Here is a 22458-nt window from a genome sequence, read left to right as displayed (position 1 = left end):
TACTGAACTTTCTGACCATCGTTTTCGAAATCCCATAAAAAGCGCATCAAGCACAATCTAACTATTGCAATCCGATACAGTCGTCTGTTAAAAACAAATCGACAGATTAGAAAATACTGTAGCATTGCGTTATACTAGTTCAGTATACAGTGCCATATATTTAAAAGTAGTACATTCTTCCCAATTCCTCCAAGTACGGAGACATACAAAAAGGGTATCTATACAATACTGGCATTGTCTTTCAAATCGTATTCTCTGTGCGATGGTTCCTGTAATGAACAAATGCAGTAAACATTTGTCATCGTTATTAATTGAATGTGAACTATCAATCGTGTGTAATGCTATCGGTACACAGTTTAATAGTGTGATCATAATTAATTTGTATTTCAATTGCATTATTTTGAGAAAGCTGCACTTACCCAACAGAGGCAACACGAAGTAGAAACTTGCAAGCATCATTGCGTAGCGTTTCCTTGTTGTTTTGTCGTGTTTAATAGTTTAATAAAGGTATCTTTATTTAAAGTCGTGTAGCTCCCAGAGGGAATTAGAAGTGTGACAATCCTGAACCAGCCAAACAATCCAAATTCAGATCCATTGAGTTTTAAGAAGCCACTGACTCTCCAAAAATAACCAGGCAAGTGCGTTTTCCATTCAAAACCTTCCAATGTAACGCAAAGTAAAAGAGCGATCAACAAACAAACATTACAATCAGCAGCAGTCCTTAAATGATCTAGCGCGTCAGTGACTCTACCAAGAAGTAACACTGCAAGGTAAATAAGAAATATGTTGTAAAAATCCTGGCGGTCTCCAAACTACAGTGCCGTGCCAACCAGCGCTGGCTTCAGTCTGAACTCGCAATGATGCATCCGCGCAGTTGCACTAACCCCAATCAGAAGAGGCTTCCAATTCAAAACCTTTCCAGGTTTTTAAGAGCGCTGATCAGCCGCTGATACAGCAGGCTCAATGTCTCGCTCCCCGTTTATTTTTCCGGTTTATCTCACTCAACAAAGGCGATATATATGCTAGGACCAGTGATCGTGTATAGCTTTTGTTTAATTCCCCCACTTTCCGCTGTATTTGCTGGGCAATCGGAACCGGCTCCGCGCTTCAAAGTACCTCCGCGGCGGCGCTGCTGTCTCCCACGAGGATGGAGCGATAACGTTTGATGAATACTCGCTGTGCTATAAATGGATTTCAAAGTTAAGGATATTATTGAAGCAGGTTTCCCCGGTGATACATCACTGCGTACGGGTACAATGCGACACCCTTTTCCTTACAGTGATAGTTTATTATGTGTTTTTATTCCATGCAAAGTTTACAGTTTGAATTCATATTTAAACAAAGTTGAGATTTTTTTTAATGACATACTTTTTATATTCCTTTAAAAGAACCAAGCAGGGTTCATCTCCCAGTTCAAGAAAGCGAGATATATTACAGCAACTTGGACCTTGCGCAAAAAACGAACAATGTGTTCATTCTGTTAAAAACGAGAAAATGACTGACCCCTTCTGTTTTACCAATCAAATAAGATCCAGTGCACTGGAGGTTCTGACGTCATTCTTTTACAGTGTTGATGGATAAAATAACACCTTTTTCTAAGGCGCACCAGCAAGTGGCGAGATAAAGGGGATGGGATAACCAGCAGACTATAGCAATGCGGTCATGCTCAGAAATGATTCATACACTCTGAGCCATATGGGTTTCCATTTTTCAGAGCGCAGATTAAATACATCACTACATAATAACCAAGTGCAATATGTAAATGCAAAGATATGCGCTGTAAACATATTCCAGGGGAAAGATAACTGTGTGCAACACTGATAGCAGTCCACATGGCAGCGTGGTATCGCAGCAGCATTGATTAAGACAAGGTATCCTAGTACCAGCATTGATTAATACAATGTATCCGTGACAGTACATTTGCAGAGTTGGAGCTGTGTATTAGCTGTGTATTAGCTGTGTATTAGTTGGAGCTGTGTATTAGCTGTGTATTAGTTGGAGCTGTGTATTAGCTGTGTATTAGCTGTGTATTAGTTGGAGCTGTGTATTAGCTGTGTATTAGCTGTGTATTAGTTGGAGCTGTGTATTAGCTGTGTATTAGCTGTGTATTAGTTGGAGCTGTGTATTAGCTGTGTATTAGTTGGAGCTGTGTATTAGCTGTGTATTAGCTGTGTATTAGTTGGAGCTGTGTATTAGCTGTGTATTAGCTGTGTATTAGTTGGAGCTGTGTATTAGCTGTGTATTAGTTGGAGCTGTGTATTAGCTGTGTATTAGCTGTGTATTAGTTGGAGCTGTGTATTAGCTGTGTATTAGTTGGAGCTGTGTATTAGCTGTGTGTTAGTTGGAGCTGTGTATTAGCTGTGTATTAGCTGTGTATTAGTTGGAGCTGTGTATTAGCTGTGTATTAGTTGGAGCTGTGTATTAGCTGTGTATTAGCTGTGTATTAGTTGGAGCTGTGTATTAGCTGTGTATTAGTTGGAGCTGTGTATTAGCTGTGTATTAGTTGGAGCTGTGTATTAGCTGTGTATTAGCTGTGTATTAGTTGGAGCTGTGTATTAGCTGTGTATTAGCTGTGTATTAGTTGGAGCTGTGTATTAGCTGTGTATTAGTTGGAGCTGTGTATTAGCTGTGTATTAGTTGGAGCTGTGTATTAGCTGTGTATTAGTTGGAGCTGTGTATTAGCTGTGTATTAGTTGGAGCTGTGTATTAGCTGTGTATTAGTTGGAGCTGTGTATTAGCTGTGTATTAGTTGGAGCTGTGTATTAGCTGTGTATTAGCTGTGTATTAGTTGGAGCTGTGTATTAGCTGTGTATTAGTTGGAGCTGTGTATTAGCTGTGTATTAGCTGTGTATTAGTTGGAGCTGTGTATTAGCTGTGTATTAGTTGGAGCTGTGTATTAGGTAACGGTGCATGACAGAACTTTAATAGAAGGCAGAATATAAGCTAATGGGTCCACCACACTAAGCTGTATAACAGTGCCCCCTCGAATGAGAGTATCTTAGTAAGCCTGCTCACTAGTGCTAGTTTACATGATAGGACTACATTTACCAGCAGGGAAATGCCATGCATCACAACATCCAAATAGTTCAGCATTTCTGAATAAAATAACCATAACATAAAGATCCCCTACCCTCCTCCCTCCGAGAGAGAGAGAGAGAGAGAGAGAGAGAGAGAGAGAGAGAGTTGCCATATGTCAGACTCCAGCCCTGTCCATTTGAGAATTCGATATGAAGACTGAGTTGAAACTAGAAACCACAAGTTGCTAAAAACAGACGACGATTCCCGTTGAGTTACACGTCAATCGCAAAGTCCCAGGAGGTCAGTTTTCTTAAGCCAGTTTAGCTGTCCTTTTAATAAAGGCACGCTTTACAGTTTGACCACATATTTTTAACATTCATAAATAATAATAATAATAATAATAATAATAATAATAATAATAATAATAATAATAATATGTTGCATGCTATTGTAAAATATACAATGTTACAAAAAACTGTTGTTTCATTTTATTGATGTTGCTGCTGTAAATAGCTTCATTCTACTCAAAGTGATCTGTGAGACTGCTTCATAATCCAAGGCAACACCAGGGAGACAGAACTGTGCTTATTGCAGAAGAACAGAAGGGAGGAACATGAGAACGCCTTGGAAGTGTAAAAGCTGTGATGTGCCTCTGTGTAGAATTGGTGACAGAAACTGTTTTTTTCTGAATGGCACAACAAATCAGGTTTTTGCCCTTTACAAAACACATATGTATGTAGTTATTTATTTATTTTATATAGTTGTTTTGTTAATTATGTTCTAAAATACACTTTTTTTGGTAAAAATCTGAAAATAAACTAATAATGTTTGCACACATGTATTTTGGTTGTTTTTTGTTCTATTGGGCTGAAATTAGATTAGAATCAGTCGATTATTTATTTACTTATTTTTTTTTATCAGATGCCCTTATCCAGGCGGCTTCCAATTGTTACAAGCTATCACATTATTTTGACATACAATCACCCATTTATACAGTTGGGTTTTTACTGGAGCAATCTAGGTAAAGTACCTTGCTCAAGGGTACAGCAGCAGTGTCCCCACAACCCTCCGGTTAAGAGTCCAGAGCCCTAACCACTACTCCACACTGCTGCCCAAATGGGATTAAATGGGACGTTATCAAGGAAAATCATCCCATAGGAATGGCCAGTAGGTACCTAGTAGCCTCCTAACCCCTAAATCTAATGTCTACCCGTAAACCTAGCTGTGTTACTATTAAACTAAGTGTTACTGTTATTTCAACACCGCTTCTTTAGCGCCCTCTAGCGGCTACTACATCCGACATCCAAGTGCTTGATCCGCACCGACTGTTAGGAGGCTGTTAGGTACCTACCGGTCCATTCTTATGGGATGCTTTTTCCTTGATAGCGTCCCATTCAATCGACTGATTCTAGTCAGAGCACGTGGAAATTTTGTATCCAGCTTCCCAACATATTGAAGTTTCATTTCAAATGGTCAGGAATCTTTGTATATATGTTTTCATATTTTAGAGTTATTTTTGTAAATGCTTTTATTTTTTTATTTTTTCCCCACGTTTTCTCATCTGTAAGAGTCTCTGAAGCATTTATTATTATTATTATTATTATTATTATTATTATTATTATTATTATTATTATCAGACATCCGTATCCAGGGCGACTTACATTTGTTACAAGTTATCACAGTACAAAGTATCACATTATAAAATATTTTTTATTCCTGATAAGTTCATAATATGAAAGGAAACTTTGTTCTTTTGATTTGATACAACAATTATGCCTCTAGGACAAAAAAAATGTGATTTTTACAGGTGGAAATGCAGTTAATGTAAAACAGGAGAAAATTGCTTGGAGTGTGAAGGGGTCAAGTGCTCGTTTAGTCAATGCGCCTGCGTATATGCAGTAGCGTGCACATTCATTAGAACACCCCCATTGCTTTTGTAGTTTTGCATATGAAATCAAACCACTAACTGAAAATCTTGGAATATAGGCAAATGAGTGATTGTCTAATTGAATTGATGAATTTAATAGGCCACACGTGCAATTCATTTAAAATAGTAAGAGAAAAGGTACACACAGCCACAAATGATAAAGTGCATCAGGCTTTTTAGAAGTTGTTTTATATGCCTAATTAAAGCACAAAGTTGTCTAACATTTTACACATCGGTGCCGGTTGTTTCTCTATCACTGCGTACTGACCGAACAGTGACATTCTCATGCAGGCAGGTATATAGAGGATATCAATCAATCCTGAGGTGTTCTGATACATTCGCACACGACTGTAGCTCCTTCTAAAAACCTGGAATTGCAGACAGGCGAGTAAACGTTTGATATTCATGATAGCACAGTTTCATGAAAAGCAAACAGTACTGTATTCATAAAAACATACATTAAATAATTACTCCTGTGTTATTGTCTGTGATTGTACATGAATGACTGGAAAATGCAAACTAAGCCTATAGTCAGCATTAACATCAGCACGTCTTTAAAAACTTAGGTTTGTGTCAAAACACGCATTTAAAAAACAGACTTTAACACATTTTTCGAAGTGTATTTCTCAGCTGTCAGAATTAATTCAATACCGTCAGAATTTACATTACTAAGAAAAAGAATCACATTCACTACACTTTCTTAATGAAAAGGACGAAACCCATTTCCTTCAGGCGTAGGCATTAACTTTATTTATTTTTAGTCGAATGATTTACATTATTTTTGTAGTATTGTGGATGATGACTCTGCATATTTTGCAGAGAGACAACAGTATGCCTACCTCACTATGAAGGTGTGCCGTATAAATCTGGATTTCATGCAAACCTTTCAATCAATAGCTACTATTAATTTTGCAAATGAATGTCACAATGATCTAGTCCTCACTATACAAACGACCACTTGTTCACACTTTAATGTGCTTCGTGGCACTGGTTCAAAACCATTCTCTCCATTGCAGTAAATAAATTGAATAATAAATATTGACGTGTCAAATCTTAAAGGGGCAAATGGCACATCATTAAAGTTATCGACTGCTGACTGTGCTTACAAACACCAAACAATACTTTTGCTGGCAGCTCTAATAGCTCACTTAAATGCAGCTGTGATGAATTGAGGCATGACTAAAATGTGGTGAGCATTTAACTGCTCAATGGGGTACCTTAAATCATGCCGTTTGTTAATTTAGCATAAGAGCGTTTACCGATCATCTGGGTGTACACTGGTAAAATAGCTGTATTTTCGTTACATACTGCACACATACTGAAAGGCAGGCTTCCTTGCATCTATTGATTTTAATTTGGGAAGGCTTTGAACGAGTTAGCTGTATATGCCCAATCCACACCACCGTTCCTAAGTAATTCGCGTTTTTAACAAAGACGTGACCACGCATTATTATTCAGAGTATTGTGCATAGGGTTGTAAAACACTTTGTAAGCATAGTGTCTGTTTTGAAAGAACTCCTTGAACATTAAATTCATACTTCTATGGTTCATTTCATGTCCTCCTCCTTCCTTAGCACGTCGACAGCTTACTGTCCTCATAATAACGGCGTTTCTCTGCTCGTGAGCGAGGCGCGGGGTGTTTTCTGTCCAGTCTTAATCTAGTTTTCTTGAGAAACTCTTAAAAAAATTCAGTAGCAACATGAGCCTCAATTCTCTTTTCCAGCACATTCTCCTCACTGAGCAACAAGCCACTGAAAAAAATCGCCTGCTCCAGGAAGGTATAATGTAATGGTAATAATTAATGTGTTACGGCCTAGCGAGTACTACGTAGTATTTTCTCCATACGTCGACAAAGTAAAATGAATAAGGATTTAAAAGCCTAAATATATCATATCGTTTGGTAGTTTACATTTTTAATTAAACTAACCGTCGTTTTCTCGTTTTTAACTGTAAGACTGGTCATTATTGAAATAACGAGATGAAAATCATGTTTACCGTAACCGGCCAGGATAAAATAAATCGCTGCGGTAACCCTGTTTTCTACGTTGCGTTTTTTCGCATCAATCAAACTACTTTCCTGCGCAGTTAATTGGTAAATTGGCATTATAAAATTAAAAGGTGGATTGAAACAGGACCGGACTCAGATTTTCTAACATTAACAAGTTTACTTACCCTTTTTCCCATTCTCTAAATTCAAGGTCAATAAAATATTTGTTCGTTAATTTTTTTGTTTTTACCAAACAGGGGAACTTAATTGGAATAATTGAGAGAGAGAGAGAGAGAGAGAGAGAGAGAGAGAGAGAAAACTAAGTACATGCAATTCTAAAAGAAAGAAAATTAGGACTCATGTCTCCAGGTTTAAGTTGATTGATTGTACTTATCTATTACACCACAAGAGGGCAGCGTGTGGTATGCTTGGCAATGATTAGCAAAAAACAATATTACAAAACCAACCTATAAGCAGTGTCCTGATCAACCCGACGCCTATGTGGATTAAAGGGTTAAAGCCTTTCCAGGGCTGAAGTCGCTTCTGTTGAACTAAAAGCATATGCAGGGCTGGAAAGCATATACTGTAATTAGGAGGACACTTGCTGAATAAATAATAAAGTAGTGCAAGTTTTTACACACAGAAGTGAGTTTGGGGTATTTACAGTTGCTGAAATATTTTGCTTCACTTATTTTAACACTTGATTTGCAGATGTCCAACACATTTAAATTTAAAAAACGGCTCAACAAATCTTTAACCCTCAACCCTGACAAACAATGTCAGGTTAATTTAGTTTTAAAATAGTTTGTTTAAGGAGTTCTTCAAAAGCAGCAAGAACTTTTATTTTGCAAAAAGCACAGGACGCGCAGGTCAGTCATGCTTCTCAGCAGGTCAGTCATACTTCTCAGCAGGTCAGTCGTACTTCTCAGCAGGTCAGTCATACTTTTCAGCACGGCAGCTTACACATGTTACTTCTCCAAATCTCCACCCCCGGCTGGCACACAGGCTGCCTCTTTTATATCCCACAACCCTGAAAATAATCTGCCCCCTCCCACCTCGACTACTATTTCTCCCTACACCCCCTCTCGCCCCCTCCGCTCCACTGCCACCAGCAGATTAGCTGTAATCCCCTGCCAGATCCCGCTCCTTCTCCTCCCTCTCCCCTCAGTGGTGGAACAACCTACCCACGGATATCGACTGCTCAGTCCCAGACCACCTTTCAGCACCTTCTCAAGACACACACCTGTTCAGACAGCATCTGTAAACCTCACAACTCTCCACTATACTGGACTACATGGCATCCAATTGTATCAGTACTTGCATCATCTTGTACTTGCACTGAACTGCTCTATGCTTTGCTGTATTCTACTACTGCTCTCAATCATAATTATATTTTTTGTGTCTTGTACTCACATTTTTTGTAATTGCTCTTAATTGAAATCATTCATTCCCATTTATTGCACTTGCTACTTGCTCTTAATGGAATTTAGTCAAGCAAATATTTTTACGTTTAACTGCCCTTAGTTGTAATCGCTCTCAAACTTAATTATTTTTTTTTCCCCTCATTTGAATTTGCTCTTACTTGCTATTGATTTTATTGTATTTTCTAACTGCTCTTACCTGTAATGTGATATTTTGCAATGTGATACTGTCTATTGTGATACTTTGTAACAAAAACTGTAAGTCTGCCTGGATAAGGGCATCTGCTAAGAAATAAATACTACTAGTAATAATAATAATAATGCAACACTGTAGGTTAAGCCTGACCGATCAGTGGCCGCTATCAGCCCCACTCCCCCTGGTCCTGCTAGGTGCAGGGAATGATCCCGGAAGCCTTCACTCCCCCTGGTCCTGCCAGGTGCAGGGAATGATCTCAGGAGCCTTCACTCCTCCTGGTCCTGCCAGGTGCAGGGAATGATCCCGGGAGCCTTCACTCCCCCTGGTCATGCGAGATGCAGGGAATGATCCCGGGAGCCTTCACTGCCCCTGGTCATGCGAGATGCAGGGAATGATCCCGGGAGCCTTCACTGCCCCTGGTCCTGCCAGGTGCAGGGAATGATCTCAGGAGCCTTCACTCCCCCTGGTCCTGCCAGGTGCAGGGAATGATCTCAGGAGCCTTCACTCCTCCTGGTCCTGCCAGGTGCAGGGAATGATCTCAGGAGCCTTCACTCCCCCTGGTCCTGCCAGGTGCAGGGAATGATCTCAGGAGCCTTCACTCCTCCTGGTCCTGCCAGGTGCAGGGAATGATCTCAGGAGCCTTCACTCCCCCTGGTCATGCGAGATGCAGGGAATGATCCCGGGAGCCTTCACTGCCCCTGGTCATGCGAGATGCAGGGAATGATCCCGGGAGCCTTCACTGCCCCTGGTCACGCGAGATGCAGGGAATGATCCCGGGAGCCTTCACTGCCCCTGGTCCTGCCAGGTGCAGGGAATGATCCTGGGAGCCTTCACTCCTCTTGGTCCTGCCCAGAGCCCTAATACACTCCAGAGCCCACACACAGCCACTGCTCCAGTCTAGTGAAGTTGTAACGTATAGCATGTTAAAAGCAACAGAATGAGCATTGACGTACAGTAATGAATAATCTATAGTAGAGGACTTTTTTTTGTGAGTGGATTATTTAAAAACTATATAATTAGCACGCGTTTTCAATTTATTTCAGTAAAAGCAGAAATCAACAGATGTCAAGATAAAGTAAAGGCTTCTTCGGAAGAGTTCAGTTGTGCAAAAAGTAAACTAGAAGAAAAGGTAAGAATTCGTTCAGGGATTGTTTCGGTAATGTAGGGCTAATCTTCACTGCCACACTTAAAGGAATGCCCACGGAACCCTAATGCAGTGAATTGGGGTGCTGCATTCTGTTACAGCCTTTGGAAATTGGGATTAATATCAACCCTATATCCCAATACTGACAGAATAGGATTTCTATCACATGTCATTGCTTTAACCAATCAATGATGGATACTCTCTGTGTTAAGTGGGTGGTTTGTTATATGGTTAAAGCTCTTTATCTTGAAGGAAGTCTTCATTTGAGAAGTGGATGAATCCCTATCTTGACTGTAAAATCAATTGTACATTTCCGTTAATTTACTTTAGGATTAGGGAACCTTTTAAAATCAGGTTAAAGCGGTTTAGGTAATTCACCTTATTCTAACACTGGTTCAACCGGTACATTATCATTTTGATGATTCTGGGTTTTGTACCAAAATGATGATGTTTTCATTTATATGTGAAGAATAAAGGCAGGCTGACACAGGAGTAGGAAACCATCAAAAACAACATGTGTTATTGTTATTTTAGAATTGTAATTTTTATTTTGTAATACCTCAAACATTTATAAGTAATACATGAATGCTTCCAAAATATAAGGGTACACTAATAGCACTTTGCACTTACTTCAAAATATATTAATAAGAGCTATTACTATGTTGGTATAATTCCTTGCATACATCCACTGTTAGTCAAAATGAGAGAGAGAGAGAATAAAACATTGTTTAGCTTATGGTAAGGTGTGAACGTATACAGTAAATAAATGAAGACTTTCCTATAAAAACACTAACCATTGAGCTACACTACTCTCAAGTGATACATTTTCCTCTTTACAGTGAAGTCCAAACCACATAGCTAATATTGCACACCAACTGTTTTATAATGTCATTTCCAGCCCCCAGATATCCCAACATTGATCACAAGTGAGTAGAGGAGCAGCGTTGTAAGAACAGTAGATCACATTTCTATGCTTTATGATTGTATTTAAAAAGAACAAAGTTAAACACAAAGCAACGTTTGGGCCAGACGGCCTTCATCAAGCTGTGCTTTACAGTGAAGTAATGGTGGCATGTGTTAAAACAAGGACAATACACCATGGTCATGTTTACCGGGCTAATTTATGAAAATGGAATGTTGTATTATTACTTTAACACTGAGCTGCTGCGGAAACATTTTGATTCATGCCTCTGTCTTGCATGATCCACTCCAGGGCTCGAGCAGGTAGCAGCAATTATATATTTCTGATGAGAAAAGCCAGGATAGCATCTCTTAAGTTGACGCTTGTCACCTCTGTCCTCCAGTGTGTGTGATCCAGTTGCATTGGACTGTTAAAAATGAGAAATGAATCAAATTCTATTGGCTTTGCCATAAATATAGAAAACTTGATTGGCATAAAGATCAGATGAAATTAATGCAAGAAATCCACACCAACTGAAATGGTGTGTTCATTTTCAAGTTCATACTTAACATGAGTCCTGAATGTAATATTTATGACCACTATTTCGTAGAGATTGATGAAGAAAGCATCTAGCAAATATTCATTTACTTGTGTTCTGTGAAGCCAGGTAGCATGTAATTAGAACTTGAAGTATAACATTTGTCTTTCACGGCTGAATGGATTATTTTTTTAAAGAGAATATTAAAAATAAAACAGTGAAATATTCATTGCAGTTTAAATGCCAATATTGTTCGAATTACTGAATGACTTAGAAACTTGAAATAAAATGTTGACTTTATTAAAAACTTTTTTTAGTTGTTGTCACACAACATTTGTTTAATCCTATGCATTTTTTAAATTTCCAACCATGAATTGTTTTCAGTTCTAACTTAGGGTAAATAATGGTAATATGTACAGTATTTCACACTAGTATATTTTCTGATCATCACCCATAGGTTAGTTAAATGCAGTTAAATGTTACTGTGGAGGTACTGTATGAGTTGAAAGAAACTCAATCTCAAAATAAGAAAACAATAACGGTCACACAAAAAGAGGGACCCAAATACAAGTTGAAATTGCTTCATCCAAAATTACGATGGTCATTGGGGGAAGACACAGATTGAACTGTATCATTCTTTATCATTGTTTGCTCTAGACTTGAGAAGACAATTAAAGAGCTTCTGTACTCAGGTATATTGAAATACTGTAACAACCTTTTTTCTGTAACCTTGTTTCATTGTTCTTGCTCAAAGATCCAAGATCTGTCTGAGATGCTTTTGCAGTTGGAGCTGTTAAAGAAACGTCAAGATGGAATAGAAAAACTCAAATCGGATGTTTTAAGACAACAAAGTAATCTTCTTGCAACTCTAGTATGTTGTCTTTTTTAAATATTTCAGTGCATATTATTTTTTTCTGTTTAAATTTGCAATATTTATTGTCTTGATACAACTTGTGCTGTAATTTATTTACCGCACTCCTTGATATTTGGCATGTTAGATAAAGTCACCAGCACAGTTAACCTTTCAGGCAGTATCTGAGAAAGTCTGGCAAAGTGACATTTCTGTAATGGGGACTAGTTCAAAATGACCACTAAAGGTGTGCTTTAGTAGATTTCTTGGGAAAATAAATAGACACACAATTATAATGCTAATTAAGAGGGCACAAAGTCATTCTTTATTATGGGAAAGTGGACTAGGCAAAAAGGAAGAAAAGTAAGTGGGTCAAGTACTGTAGACCCAGTCGATGAGCAGCATCAGTGTTTTAAAGAGATAATGTGGTAATTACATTTTCAATATCATTCAGGCCATGGTTTGTCAAATGAAAAGACTGCTTTCTTTGTTGGATAATAAAATAATCAAGTGTTTCTGCAGGATAGCTTAAGAATTCTGCTCTTGTCTTCTTCAAGGAAGAAATAAAAAAGAAAACCTCAGAGGAACAGGATAAATTCATCCGAGAGATTACTAATTTCAACCATGAATACAACCTAATGAGCAGCAGAGAGGTCCTAGTTGAAAGCCGAGCAAAATCTGAAATCTGGACCCTAGAAAAGGAGATAGACGCTCTGAACAGGGGTATGTACAATTTGAAATGCCAAACTACCTTCAGAAAAAGCTTTTTGTGTAACAATGGTTTGGTATAAAAGTCTGTAATGGCCTGTTTTGTTCAGCTGTGGTTATGAAGCTCTATACAGATTTGCACATCAATCAGACAAGGTGGTAAGAAGTATAAGCCTCACAAGCTTTTATTGAAACAAACATCCAAACAAGAAAGTGTATTAAAAAAATCCTGTGCACTACCTATGCAGCTTACTGACAGAATTACAAGAACTCAAGATTAGGATAACTTGCTTGAGGATGTCATTGTTCCATGTTACCAAAAACAACGGAGCAAGGTGAACACAATTCAGTTGTAAAAATACCAAAGTATACAGGACGTTTATGAACTTGCAAGGCATATTCAACACTACACATGTTTTTCCTTTGGCTTGCTTATAAATTTGGGGTATACATGGTATTTATAGAGCACAACCAGCGTAAGAGAGTAATAAACCACATATATGTACATTTTATTAAGCAAACGTTTCTTTTTTGTTTTTTATAGTTTGCTGTGTTGACAGCAAAATGTCTGAAGATTTTAAATTTGCAAAGCTAGTGTGGTCTAATCCTATTTCATGCACTGTCTCACTAATGTATACAGTTTTGACAGATAGTATTAAAGCAATAGTCATATAAGTCTTCATTCATGCTTCATTATTTAGGGGAATAGGATGAGGTGTGGAAAATGCAGCAATCTGCAGTACACGGATGACTAAAGTTTCAACTTGCATAAAGCATTATTTCATTTCCTTTACAATATGTCTCTGTACAATTGTTATTACTGCATATGATATTAAGCCTGAACATAGCTTAGCAAGGTGTAAGTTACAGGGCTAGGGGAAGATTGCAGTAGTGTGATTCATTGGGTAAAAAAGTAAATTGTTAAAGGTTGATATTGAAATGTTATTTCCATAATATGATCAGATATTGAATTTTAGCATGCCTGGATACACATGTAAAACCAGCTGAAGACATTATTTCAAAGCCATCTTATTTTAATTGTGTCATTAAAATGTCCAATATCCTACTTGATGTAAGAAATCACCTCAGGGGTAGTTCAAGGGAAAGCTAATTATTAATGTACAACCACAGACAAATATAGACAGTCATGAAATACAATGATCTGATCAGGTATTTTAATGTGTGTTGGTTCTGCATTTTGTAACAAAGAGTTTAGAGCTGTAAGTTGAAATGGATTGTGTACAGCATGACAATTATTTATACTTTTCTAATTACCTAAAGTTCAGCCTTAAGAGTCATTGCCATCAGTCCAGACCTGGTCAGATACAGACTCGATGCCACTGGACTGCTCAGGTAGCCCAGGTCAAAAGGAAGCAAAATAATAAAATACAAAAAATAATATATATATATATATATATATATGTATAGTGAATCTCAACAAGCAGGACTGCAACAATGTTAACTGCTTAGATGTTGCACCTTGTATCTTCACCAAACTTTTATCCTGCACCTCTAGCCTCCTAGAGACGTTTCGGTCTGGGTTTGACGATAATCTTTCAGGCAGTGTATGCGATTATTACGCGATTAATGACCATCTGTACAGTATGGTCAGGCACTGGTTGGTACTGTGATAAATCTTATACTTGAATTGTACAACATGTTATTCAGTCTTTCAGGAATTACAATAAATTAAATTATTTGTAAGACAGGCACGTGATCAAAACAAAATAAACCATATTTAAGGGTGTGGGAAGTGTGATTGCCATTTTATGGGATACTATTAAAGGCCATTCATTTAAGAAAAAAACCTCTGCTACAGTATTAGAATTTTGCACAGAAAATACTTTGGTACTTATTTATACTGTATAAACCAAGTCGCTTTTTTTTCAGAAATGGTTTCAATGGAACAGAAAAATATTCGACTGAATGCCATTCAGACAGAAAAGAAAAATCTTAAAAAACAGCTGGTGGAGCTGGAAGACCAAATAAAAGGTGGTGGACAATACTGTTTTGTGTCATTAACACGTTTAGTTGTTATATACAGGGTTATAATTAAAATGCAAACCTACTACTGCTAATATCTTATAATAAACCATTGAGTAGGATAGGATTATATTTGTAAGGTTATGTGAACATTCCAGGCTAAATCTGTTATTAATCATGACATCAACCTCTGACCTACTATGGCTGCCATATTGAGGTCATGTGACTTTTGAAGCCACATCTGCACAGAATGGGTTACCATATGACTCAAAGTACACTAGGACAGTTCAGGCTTTTCAAACCGCATTGCAGTGCATTCTGGTAAGTGTAGTCCTGCTGTGACAGGTGAAACATACCAAAATGCATGTGAGGAAAACAGTAAACCAGAAACCCTAAATATCCATTCTGTATTAAGAAGCATTTGACTTTTGCATTTGAAGTAAGTGGGATAGTTGCAAATTTAGAACCCCAGGTACTCAAAATGCTCTAATGGTATCTTATTCAGAAAAAAAAAAAACTGTTACCTATACTTTTGTATTTAAATAAACAACATATAATAATTTCATCTCATTTCATGGCTGGCTACAGCCCTGCTATATTAATAATGCAGACCACTTGCTTTCTAGCAGTATTCTATGATTATCTCAGTTCCTTGATAGGTGAGGTAACCTTTTCACTGTCATAGTGTTTTTAACTGCTGGATAAATTCACATTTCCCTTGTTTACAAACCATTCAATCTTTTTTGGTCACAAAAAATTATTGGAGTTGCATGCTTGTTGAAAATGCTATTTTATAGGTAACTGTTAATACATATTCTAGCGGTTCCTAACATTGCTGTAAGCAGTTTGGTTAACATTAAATGCAATGCATAAACGTACTGCCTTATTTTTTTAGTTTTGGCTTCCTTGTGCATAATCTAACATGTCTTTCCTCTTTTAGACCTTGAAAGGGAAATGAGCGAGGCTATAGCTATCACTAAATGCCTGCAAGCTGAAAAGATTGAAATCGGCCAGAAGCCACAGACTGATTTGGAATTTTTAAGGTTAGCAGTTTCATACTTGGATTAGGGTAACATTTCCATTGGCTGTTCAAGGATAGATTCCACACAAAATCTTTCAACAAAATCTGGTTTAATCATTTATTTTCATGTAAAACCAAACGTGTCAGATGAGAGGAATTAAAATATGTGTTTAAAAAATTATATATATATATATTCAACAACGTTTTATGACCAGGACTTTACTTTGTGAAACAAATTGTAGAAGCTTCCAAAGGCAGGTGATTGTCTTTTTGAGATTTTCTGTGCACATCATTCATTGTTTTATACGCAAAGTTTCCCCAATTTTGTCTAAGTGGAAGAATACAACACTATCAGTGTTTAGAAACTGGAGATGGATCTTCTTGTGTTTATACATGCATTTGTATATGTTGTGTTCTGGTTCTAAAGACCTGTTGTATCAGATTAGAATAAGAAATATTCTTCAAAAAGGCATTTACATTTCGTAACTTCATTTTTATAGATGTATGTATTTATTTATGTATTTATTTATTTTGCAAACGCAATACATTATTTTAATATTGATACTTTGTAATAAAATACACTTAAATCTTTATTGAAAGATCAGAAACCAATGGTATACATATTTTGGGAATGAAAGTTGTTTAAAATGCATAATATGTTATTTTTACATCACCATGATTGTGTTTCATAATCAACATTATATTCTCTGTCAGACTAATAGTTGGTTTCTCACATTAAATTACAATTAAACTTTTATGATATGCCCCAAAGCCAGTAACCTAACCATAATTAAAGTGATGTATTGGGTAGCTATTTCTATAATTGCCCATTATTTGCATTAAACTTGTATATGTAATGTTTTTCAAATTCAATAACACTTTCTGAAAACTGCTTTGTTGAACAGACAGCTCTACAGTATAATTAAGAGCTCTGAAAGTGTAAATGAAACACAGCATGTATTTCCCATCTATTTAATTAAGACTTTGATATGTTTCCTGCATATTAGTTAAAAGAACAATCACCATAAAGCATGTTAAAAGCCAAAATGAAGGGGAATCAATACTGAATTTGTAGTAGGAAGTAACTGAAGTATTTCTTGCTTTTAAGTCATATGAAGAGGTATTTTCTTAACAGCTAGGCACATCTTCTACACAGGAGAGAATTTCCTGAAGATGCTGAAGATGCTGATATTGTGAAATGTTATGTTTGTTTGTTTTTTAATGTTTTTCTTAAGTGTTCTAATTAATCACAGGTACAGTATAATGCATTCTGGATAGAGTACTCTTCTGCTGTAATGTTGATTAATTAAGTAAAAGAAATGCAGATCCTTTCTGCATGCAATTTAAAAAACAAAATAAGCAAATATAATTGTTTCCTTATTCACTTTTGTAAACATGCACACTGTAAAAATGTTTAGCTTATTTTGATTGCAAGATTAGTCATGTTGATGTGTGTCTTGTTTCATCTTCTCATTGGCTGTTTTATTCTTAATTGCTGCCATTTTGGTTCTCAAGATTTCACTGGTTAGTGTTTCTGGGGATAGATATACTGTAATTAACTAAGTAATGAATGTCATTTAAATGTACTCCATACAGTTTTTTTTCTGAAATATTTAGGCTCAAAAAAGAGTTGGAAGCATTCAAAGATGGTGAACTTGAAAGTGTCCGTGAAGCTCTCCGCACAGAAATCCAGTTTCTGCAAATGGTACAGGTTATAATTGTCATTTCATATCCAGAACAATGTATAAATTATTAGTTTAAAATCAAGTCTTCTTTAAAAAGAATCCCCTAGGTCTTTCACTGCATTTGCTTTTCATGCTGTGGATTACAAAACGCATCTTCAACTCTGATGCTGCTGAATTTATGAAGGTTAGAAAGTAGCAGTGTTTTACTGTTGTCATTTTTAATTTCTGCTCCATGTTTTTTTTTGTGTTTGTTTGTTTTTGCTGGACTAGTTAGTAAGCTTGATAAACGAAGATAACTGAAGCAACAATAGATAATTAACACATATAATACATTAGGATATTATTAGGCACAGTAACTTCAAAACTCATTTTAATTGTCATGTATTTCTTTCTTTCCGTTTCTTTGTAAATAATCTGTGCAATGCTTCCAGTGGTACTGGGTTGGGATGCTGCAATACATTTCTTTGTAAATAATCTTTGCAATGCTTCCAGTAGTACTGGGTTGGGATGCTCCAATACTGAGTTCTCATCATTTTACTCTACATCTTTTTAATTTTTTTTTTTTGGCATTGAGCTTGTCTGAGAATCCTAACTGCTGGCACGGAACAGACTTCCTCATTCCATTCCAATCATGTGACAAAGCGACCATGTGACCTTCCTACTCTTTAAATGTATAGAAATGTAAATGATGTAAGCCCCAAGCACTGTTTGGAAGGCAAAACTCACATATGATAAGAATGATTGGTAGATGATACTGTGTTCATTTAAAGCCATGCTGCTAATGCCCTAAATCCTCATTGTGTAACAATCTAACACCCCCACAGCCATTCCTAACCTCCCACTTCATCACAACTAAAGGACATTGCCACCCTGTTTCTGGCCTTGATGAATATATCATGAGAATGTAATTAATAAAATTAGCATGAATTTTAAGATGAGTTTACGATAGGCTAATTTTTTTTTTTTTTGTAACACTAACATAAAAAGACATTGCAGTAATGTATATATATTTATAAAAAGCAATGCATCAGTGCTCTAATTAAATCAAGTTTTAAAAAACTGAAACAATCACACTAATAAGAAAAAGTGTAGAGAAATATATAACATTAATACTAAACCATTTGTAACTTCTATTATTTTTAATAATGTGTTTGTAATTTTATGATTACAGAAAGTATCACAAAAAGGCCTTCAGGTACCCAGTAGCTAGCTGAATGAGAAAATTATCCAAAGAGAGGTAGGAAATGGTTAGTTGATTTATCCTACAGAAAACACAACAGTATAGAGAGTGATCGATTCCTGAAATAATGAGTGTATCTTCATGATAAAGATAAAGATAGAATGGGGTGTTTAACGATAATCATGAGCTTTTAGGCTAATAATGCTACCGTTCATAATCAAATGCTTATTTACCAAAAACCCTTGTGTTAAAACTCACAAGGGTTGGGTTTTGCTCCAAGATTAACTGCAAATCGCTGCATTGTGTACTGTTGCTGTGAGCATTGAGCCACAAGCACAACTGTTTCATCAGCAGTTGTGTGACTTGGCTTGTGTCATTTTGTTCGGGAATCTGCTGTTAAGAAATGTCAGCCTATCTGTGTTTTATGTGTGTTTTGGCTGCGAGAAGCGGGATTATGTTTTTCAAGTTCAAGTTCAAGTGTTCAAGTTTATCCTAATATTTTTTATTCTTTTTATTTATTTATTTTTTTTATAGATGAACTCAAGTTTGAGATAATTTGCTAGCTTTATTATATTGTTTAGAGTTTGGCTTTATTATTATTCACCCAGCACTCTTTCTCTTCATGTTTTCTTAAAGACATTGAAAGGCTTCCAAGTTGAAACGTTCAAAGATTTGAGCCTGCCAAACAAAGACCGAAGAATTTTGCTGCACTTCAGACCTGGAACAAATATATGTATATTTGAGATTTAATTTATAAATATCATTATTTCAAGATTTTGTCCTCTCTCAAATATTTATTTGAATATAAAGCTCAATAGATGTTCATATAAAACTTAATGTGTTATGTTTCACATCATTGTAACACATTTACAAATATATTTGAATATTTATAAATATTCACAACAGCGTTATTTGAAATATTTAATTATTTAGACTCCTATCAAATACATTTGAAAGATTTAAATAAAATCTATATTTATCCCAGGGCTGCTGCATTTACTAATGGCTTTCCAAGAGCAGCCTCTTGTTTCACAAGTTTGACATTTATTTATGTAGTGGTACAAAAAAACTTTAAAAACATTAAAATAAGTACCATTTTCCACAGTGTTTTCAATGCCATTTTTCACTTTTAGGATTTACTATAAGTTTTGTTAACTTCATCAAGCATTATGTTACAAGTGTGTATTCTCCTTTGAAAATGTGAACCCTCACCTTATTGTCCTGCTTTTATTTGCTCCACAGGTGCAGTAAATGAAAACAAATGATCTGGTGCACCCCAGAAGCACACAGCGAGTCATTATTCCATCAGCCCGTGCACGCATTGCATTATACAAATCCATGGGACCCGAGGGCCATCTAGTGGCTGGTTCCCTTGCCCAAGCTACAGGATGTAATACAGTTATTAGTGTCAGGGGCCACCCCTTTCTCATTGCTATAAAATTAACAAAAACACCTGAGATGCACCTTCTGATTACAGGGATATTCTGTCAAGTATAACTGCGAAATTATATCTATGTAGAAAGAAGCAAAATACTTTGAAATAGCCATACAATACAAAATAATAACAATAATAAACATCTAAAGTAGGATGCAATTGTGAATGTTACTTAAGCTTTTTTTATTTGTATCGGCTTGTTTGTCATGTTATGGCATTTCTAAATGAATATATTTTAAGTTGAATGTGAATTAACATTTATGTTTTTTCAGGAAATATTCTTCCACACAACTGTTTGTGGAATGGATTTTCAAGCTGCTTGAGGCTTTTATCTACTGCATAAACTTCCTGCGTTTTATTTTTTAAATAAATTGATTTAAAAAAAAAAAAATACACTTTCTGATTTGTATTTTGCAGTTCACTAAGATTTTATTAAATGTTATTTTATGCAATGTTCTTTAATTAAATATTAACACGTATTACTGCAATAAACTGCAATATTAAAATTGACCATTTAACTACAGTTTAGTTCTTCGTGCCTGAAATGTAATTTTGATTAGTATTCAGTAGATGCAGAGCAATACAGTGAAGCGGGTCAGGGCATACATGTTCAGCTGATTCAAGATACAAGCTGTTACTTCAGGTTTGTTGTGTGTGAATGTCTTGATGTCGGCTCATCTGTGAAAATAAAGTCTGTCAAATAATAAAAAAGGCGTTGTGTTGTACTATAAATATCATGCCTCTCGTACTGATGTTACTGGTGAAACGATTAATACAGACGTGGGCAAATTTCAGCTTAGGTTGCCTAAAGTTAGATTAACATCTACTGGACACACTTTTTCATGGCAGGTGCATGCAGTTGTAGATACTTTATATGGCTTTATCTAGCTTTATAATAATTGAAAGCTGTGTACCCTACAAGTTGTAATACATGGACATTCCTAAAGCTGCTCTATAAGATGTTAATTTTGAAACTAAAATATAATTAATTGGTGACCTTTTTTTTAATTCAGTTTAGTTTACATTCCTTAAAAATAGTTTTAGGTAAAGGGTGCCAGGCATCATAACCCCCTTTTTATTTGGTATCTCATTCCTGCTGCAGCAGCAACGGGGAAGTGTCACCTGCAATTGCTATTCTTCAAAAAGCAAAACAATGACAACAACTAATATTACACTTTTAAAATATGAGCTTTGATCTGGATAGTGCGCTGGACTGTGTTTTAGTCCCAAGGTGTTGGAAAGTCACTTGTAGAACAAATAATTAATTGAGAGTGAATCCACATCCGTGTTCATGTTTAACAGAGTATACATGTCTTCTTAACATGGAAGTTATTCTTTGGTGATAGATCATTTGGTGAAAAATCACTAGCTTATAAAAATGCAATGTTAACAGTTTGCCAATTGTTGATTTGATAAACTACTAAAAAGAAAAAAAATTGACTACCAAAATACAATGCTGTCCACATCTGATACAGAAAAAAATTATTGTAAAATGCTATCAGTTCTGTGGTTGTAAAAACTCTAAAAATGTAAATATTCACCGAGTACAATAACCACAGAAACTTCTTTTTTATAAGGATTATAACAATTACCAAACAAATCTGCTCACCTCGACAATTAGAAAGATTATTCATGCATTGCAGTCAATGGAGTAATGAAAAAAAAAACTGTTTTGATGGGTTTTACAGCCTTGAGGGCATGCTTTAATATTCATTTACTTTATTCTATTTCAGACAGAAATGCTACAGTGCAGAGATGCATATAGGAGCACAAATGTTTCTATGCAGGGTAAGATTAAATAAAAATGTCAATTACTGCTTATGCCTTCCCTCTAGACAAAGCGAATTGTGATAGCTGGCACCTTCAAAGCTGCAATCAGAAACTTGTACTGTGTGCCAGTCAAAGCGTACACTGTATACAGAGGTGATGACCAAAGCGTACACTGAATACAGAGGTGATGACCAAAGCGTACACTGTATACAGAGGTGATGACCAAAGCGTACACTGTATACAGAGGTGATGACCAAAGCGTACACTGTATACAGAGGTGATGACCAAAGCGTACACTGTATACAGAGGTGATGACCAAAGCGTACACTGAATACAGAGGTGATGACCAAAGCGTACACTGTATACAGAGGTGATGACCAAAGCGTACACTGAATACAGAGGTGATGACCAAAGCGTACACTGTATACAGAGGTGATGACCAAAGCGTACACTGTATACAGAGGTGATGACCAAAGCGTACACTGTATACAGAGGTGATGACCAAAGCGTACACTGTATACAGAAGTGATGACCAAGGCGTACACTGTATACAGAGGTGATGACCAAAGCGTACACTGTATACAGAGGTGATGACCAAAGCGTACACTGTATACAGAAGTGATGACCAAGGCGTACACTGTATACAGAGGTGATGACCAAAGCGTACACTGTATACAGTGATGACCAAAGCGTA

At 36.3% G+C, this 22458-nt stretch overlaps 2 protein-coding genes across 3 annotated transcripts in view; one reads left to right on the top strand and one right to left on the bottom strand.

The window, feature by feature from the left end:
- Positions 1–1497, bottom strand: part of gfra1a (gdnf family receptor alpha 1a) — a 56574-nt gene extending 55077 nt beyond the window's left edge. The window contains exon 1 of one of the 2 annotated variants that reach the window (XM_034024744.3): positions 420–1497. In XM_034024744.3, the coding sequence (XP_033880635.1) occupies positions 420–459 (40 nt within the window). In that variant the 5' untranslated portion in view covers positions 460–1497. The remainder of the gene's footprint in view (positions 1–419) is intronic. The other variant, XM_034024743.3, reaches the window with a different exon arrangement.
- Positions 1498–6574: 5077 nt separating this feature from the next.
- On the top strand, positions 6575–18618 carry ccdc172 (coiled-coil domain containing 172). The gene is made up of 8 exons (XM_059026007.1): positions 6575–6723; positions 9593–9678; positions 11887–12003; positions 12540–12705; positions 14581–14682; positions 15614–15716; positions 17312–17399; positions 18551–18618. Exons 1-8 carry the CDS (start codon positions 6645–6647, stop codon positions 18587–18589), a joined length of 780 nt encoding a protein of 259 aa, XP_058881990.1. The 5' UTR covers positions 6575–6644; the 3' UTR covers positions 18590–18618.
- The last annotated feature ends 3840 nt before the right edge of the window (positions 18619–22458 follow it).

The sequence above is a fragment of the Acipenser ruthenus genome, chromosome 7 (assembly GCF_902713425.1).
Source record: "Acipenser ruthenus chromosome 7, fAciRut3.2 maternal haplotype, whole genome shotgun sequence".
In the NCBI taxonomy this organism is placed as follows: Eukaryota; Metazoa; Chordata; class Actinopteri; order Acipenseriformes; family Acipenseridae; genus Acipenser; species Acipenser ruthenus.
This window is presented reverse-complemented; position numbering and strand designations above follow the sequence as displayed.

Excerpts from the sequence above, each read along its gene's own strand:
- ccdc172 (XM_059026007.1), top strand. The coding sequence starts at position 6,645 with ATGAGCCTCAATTCTCTTTTCCAGCACATTCTCCTCACTGAGCAACAA. Across the intron at positions 12,706-14,580 it reads GATAGACGCTCTGAACAGGG|AAATGGTTTCAATGGAACAG; the intron begins GTATGTACAATT and ends CTTTTTTTTCAG. Across the intron at positions 17,400-18,550 it reads AAATCCAGTTTCTGCAAATG|AAAGTATCACAAAAAGGCCT; the intron begins GTACAGGTTATA and ends TTATGATTACAG.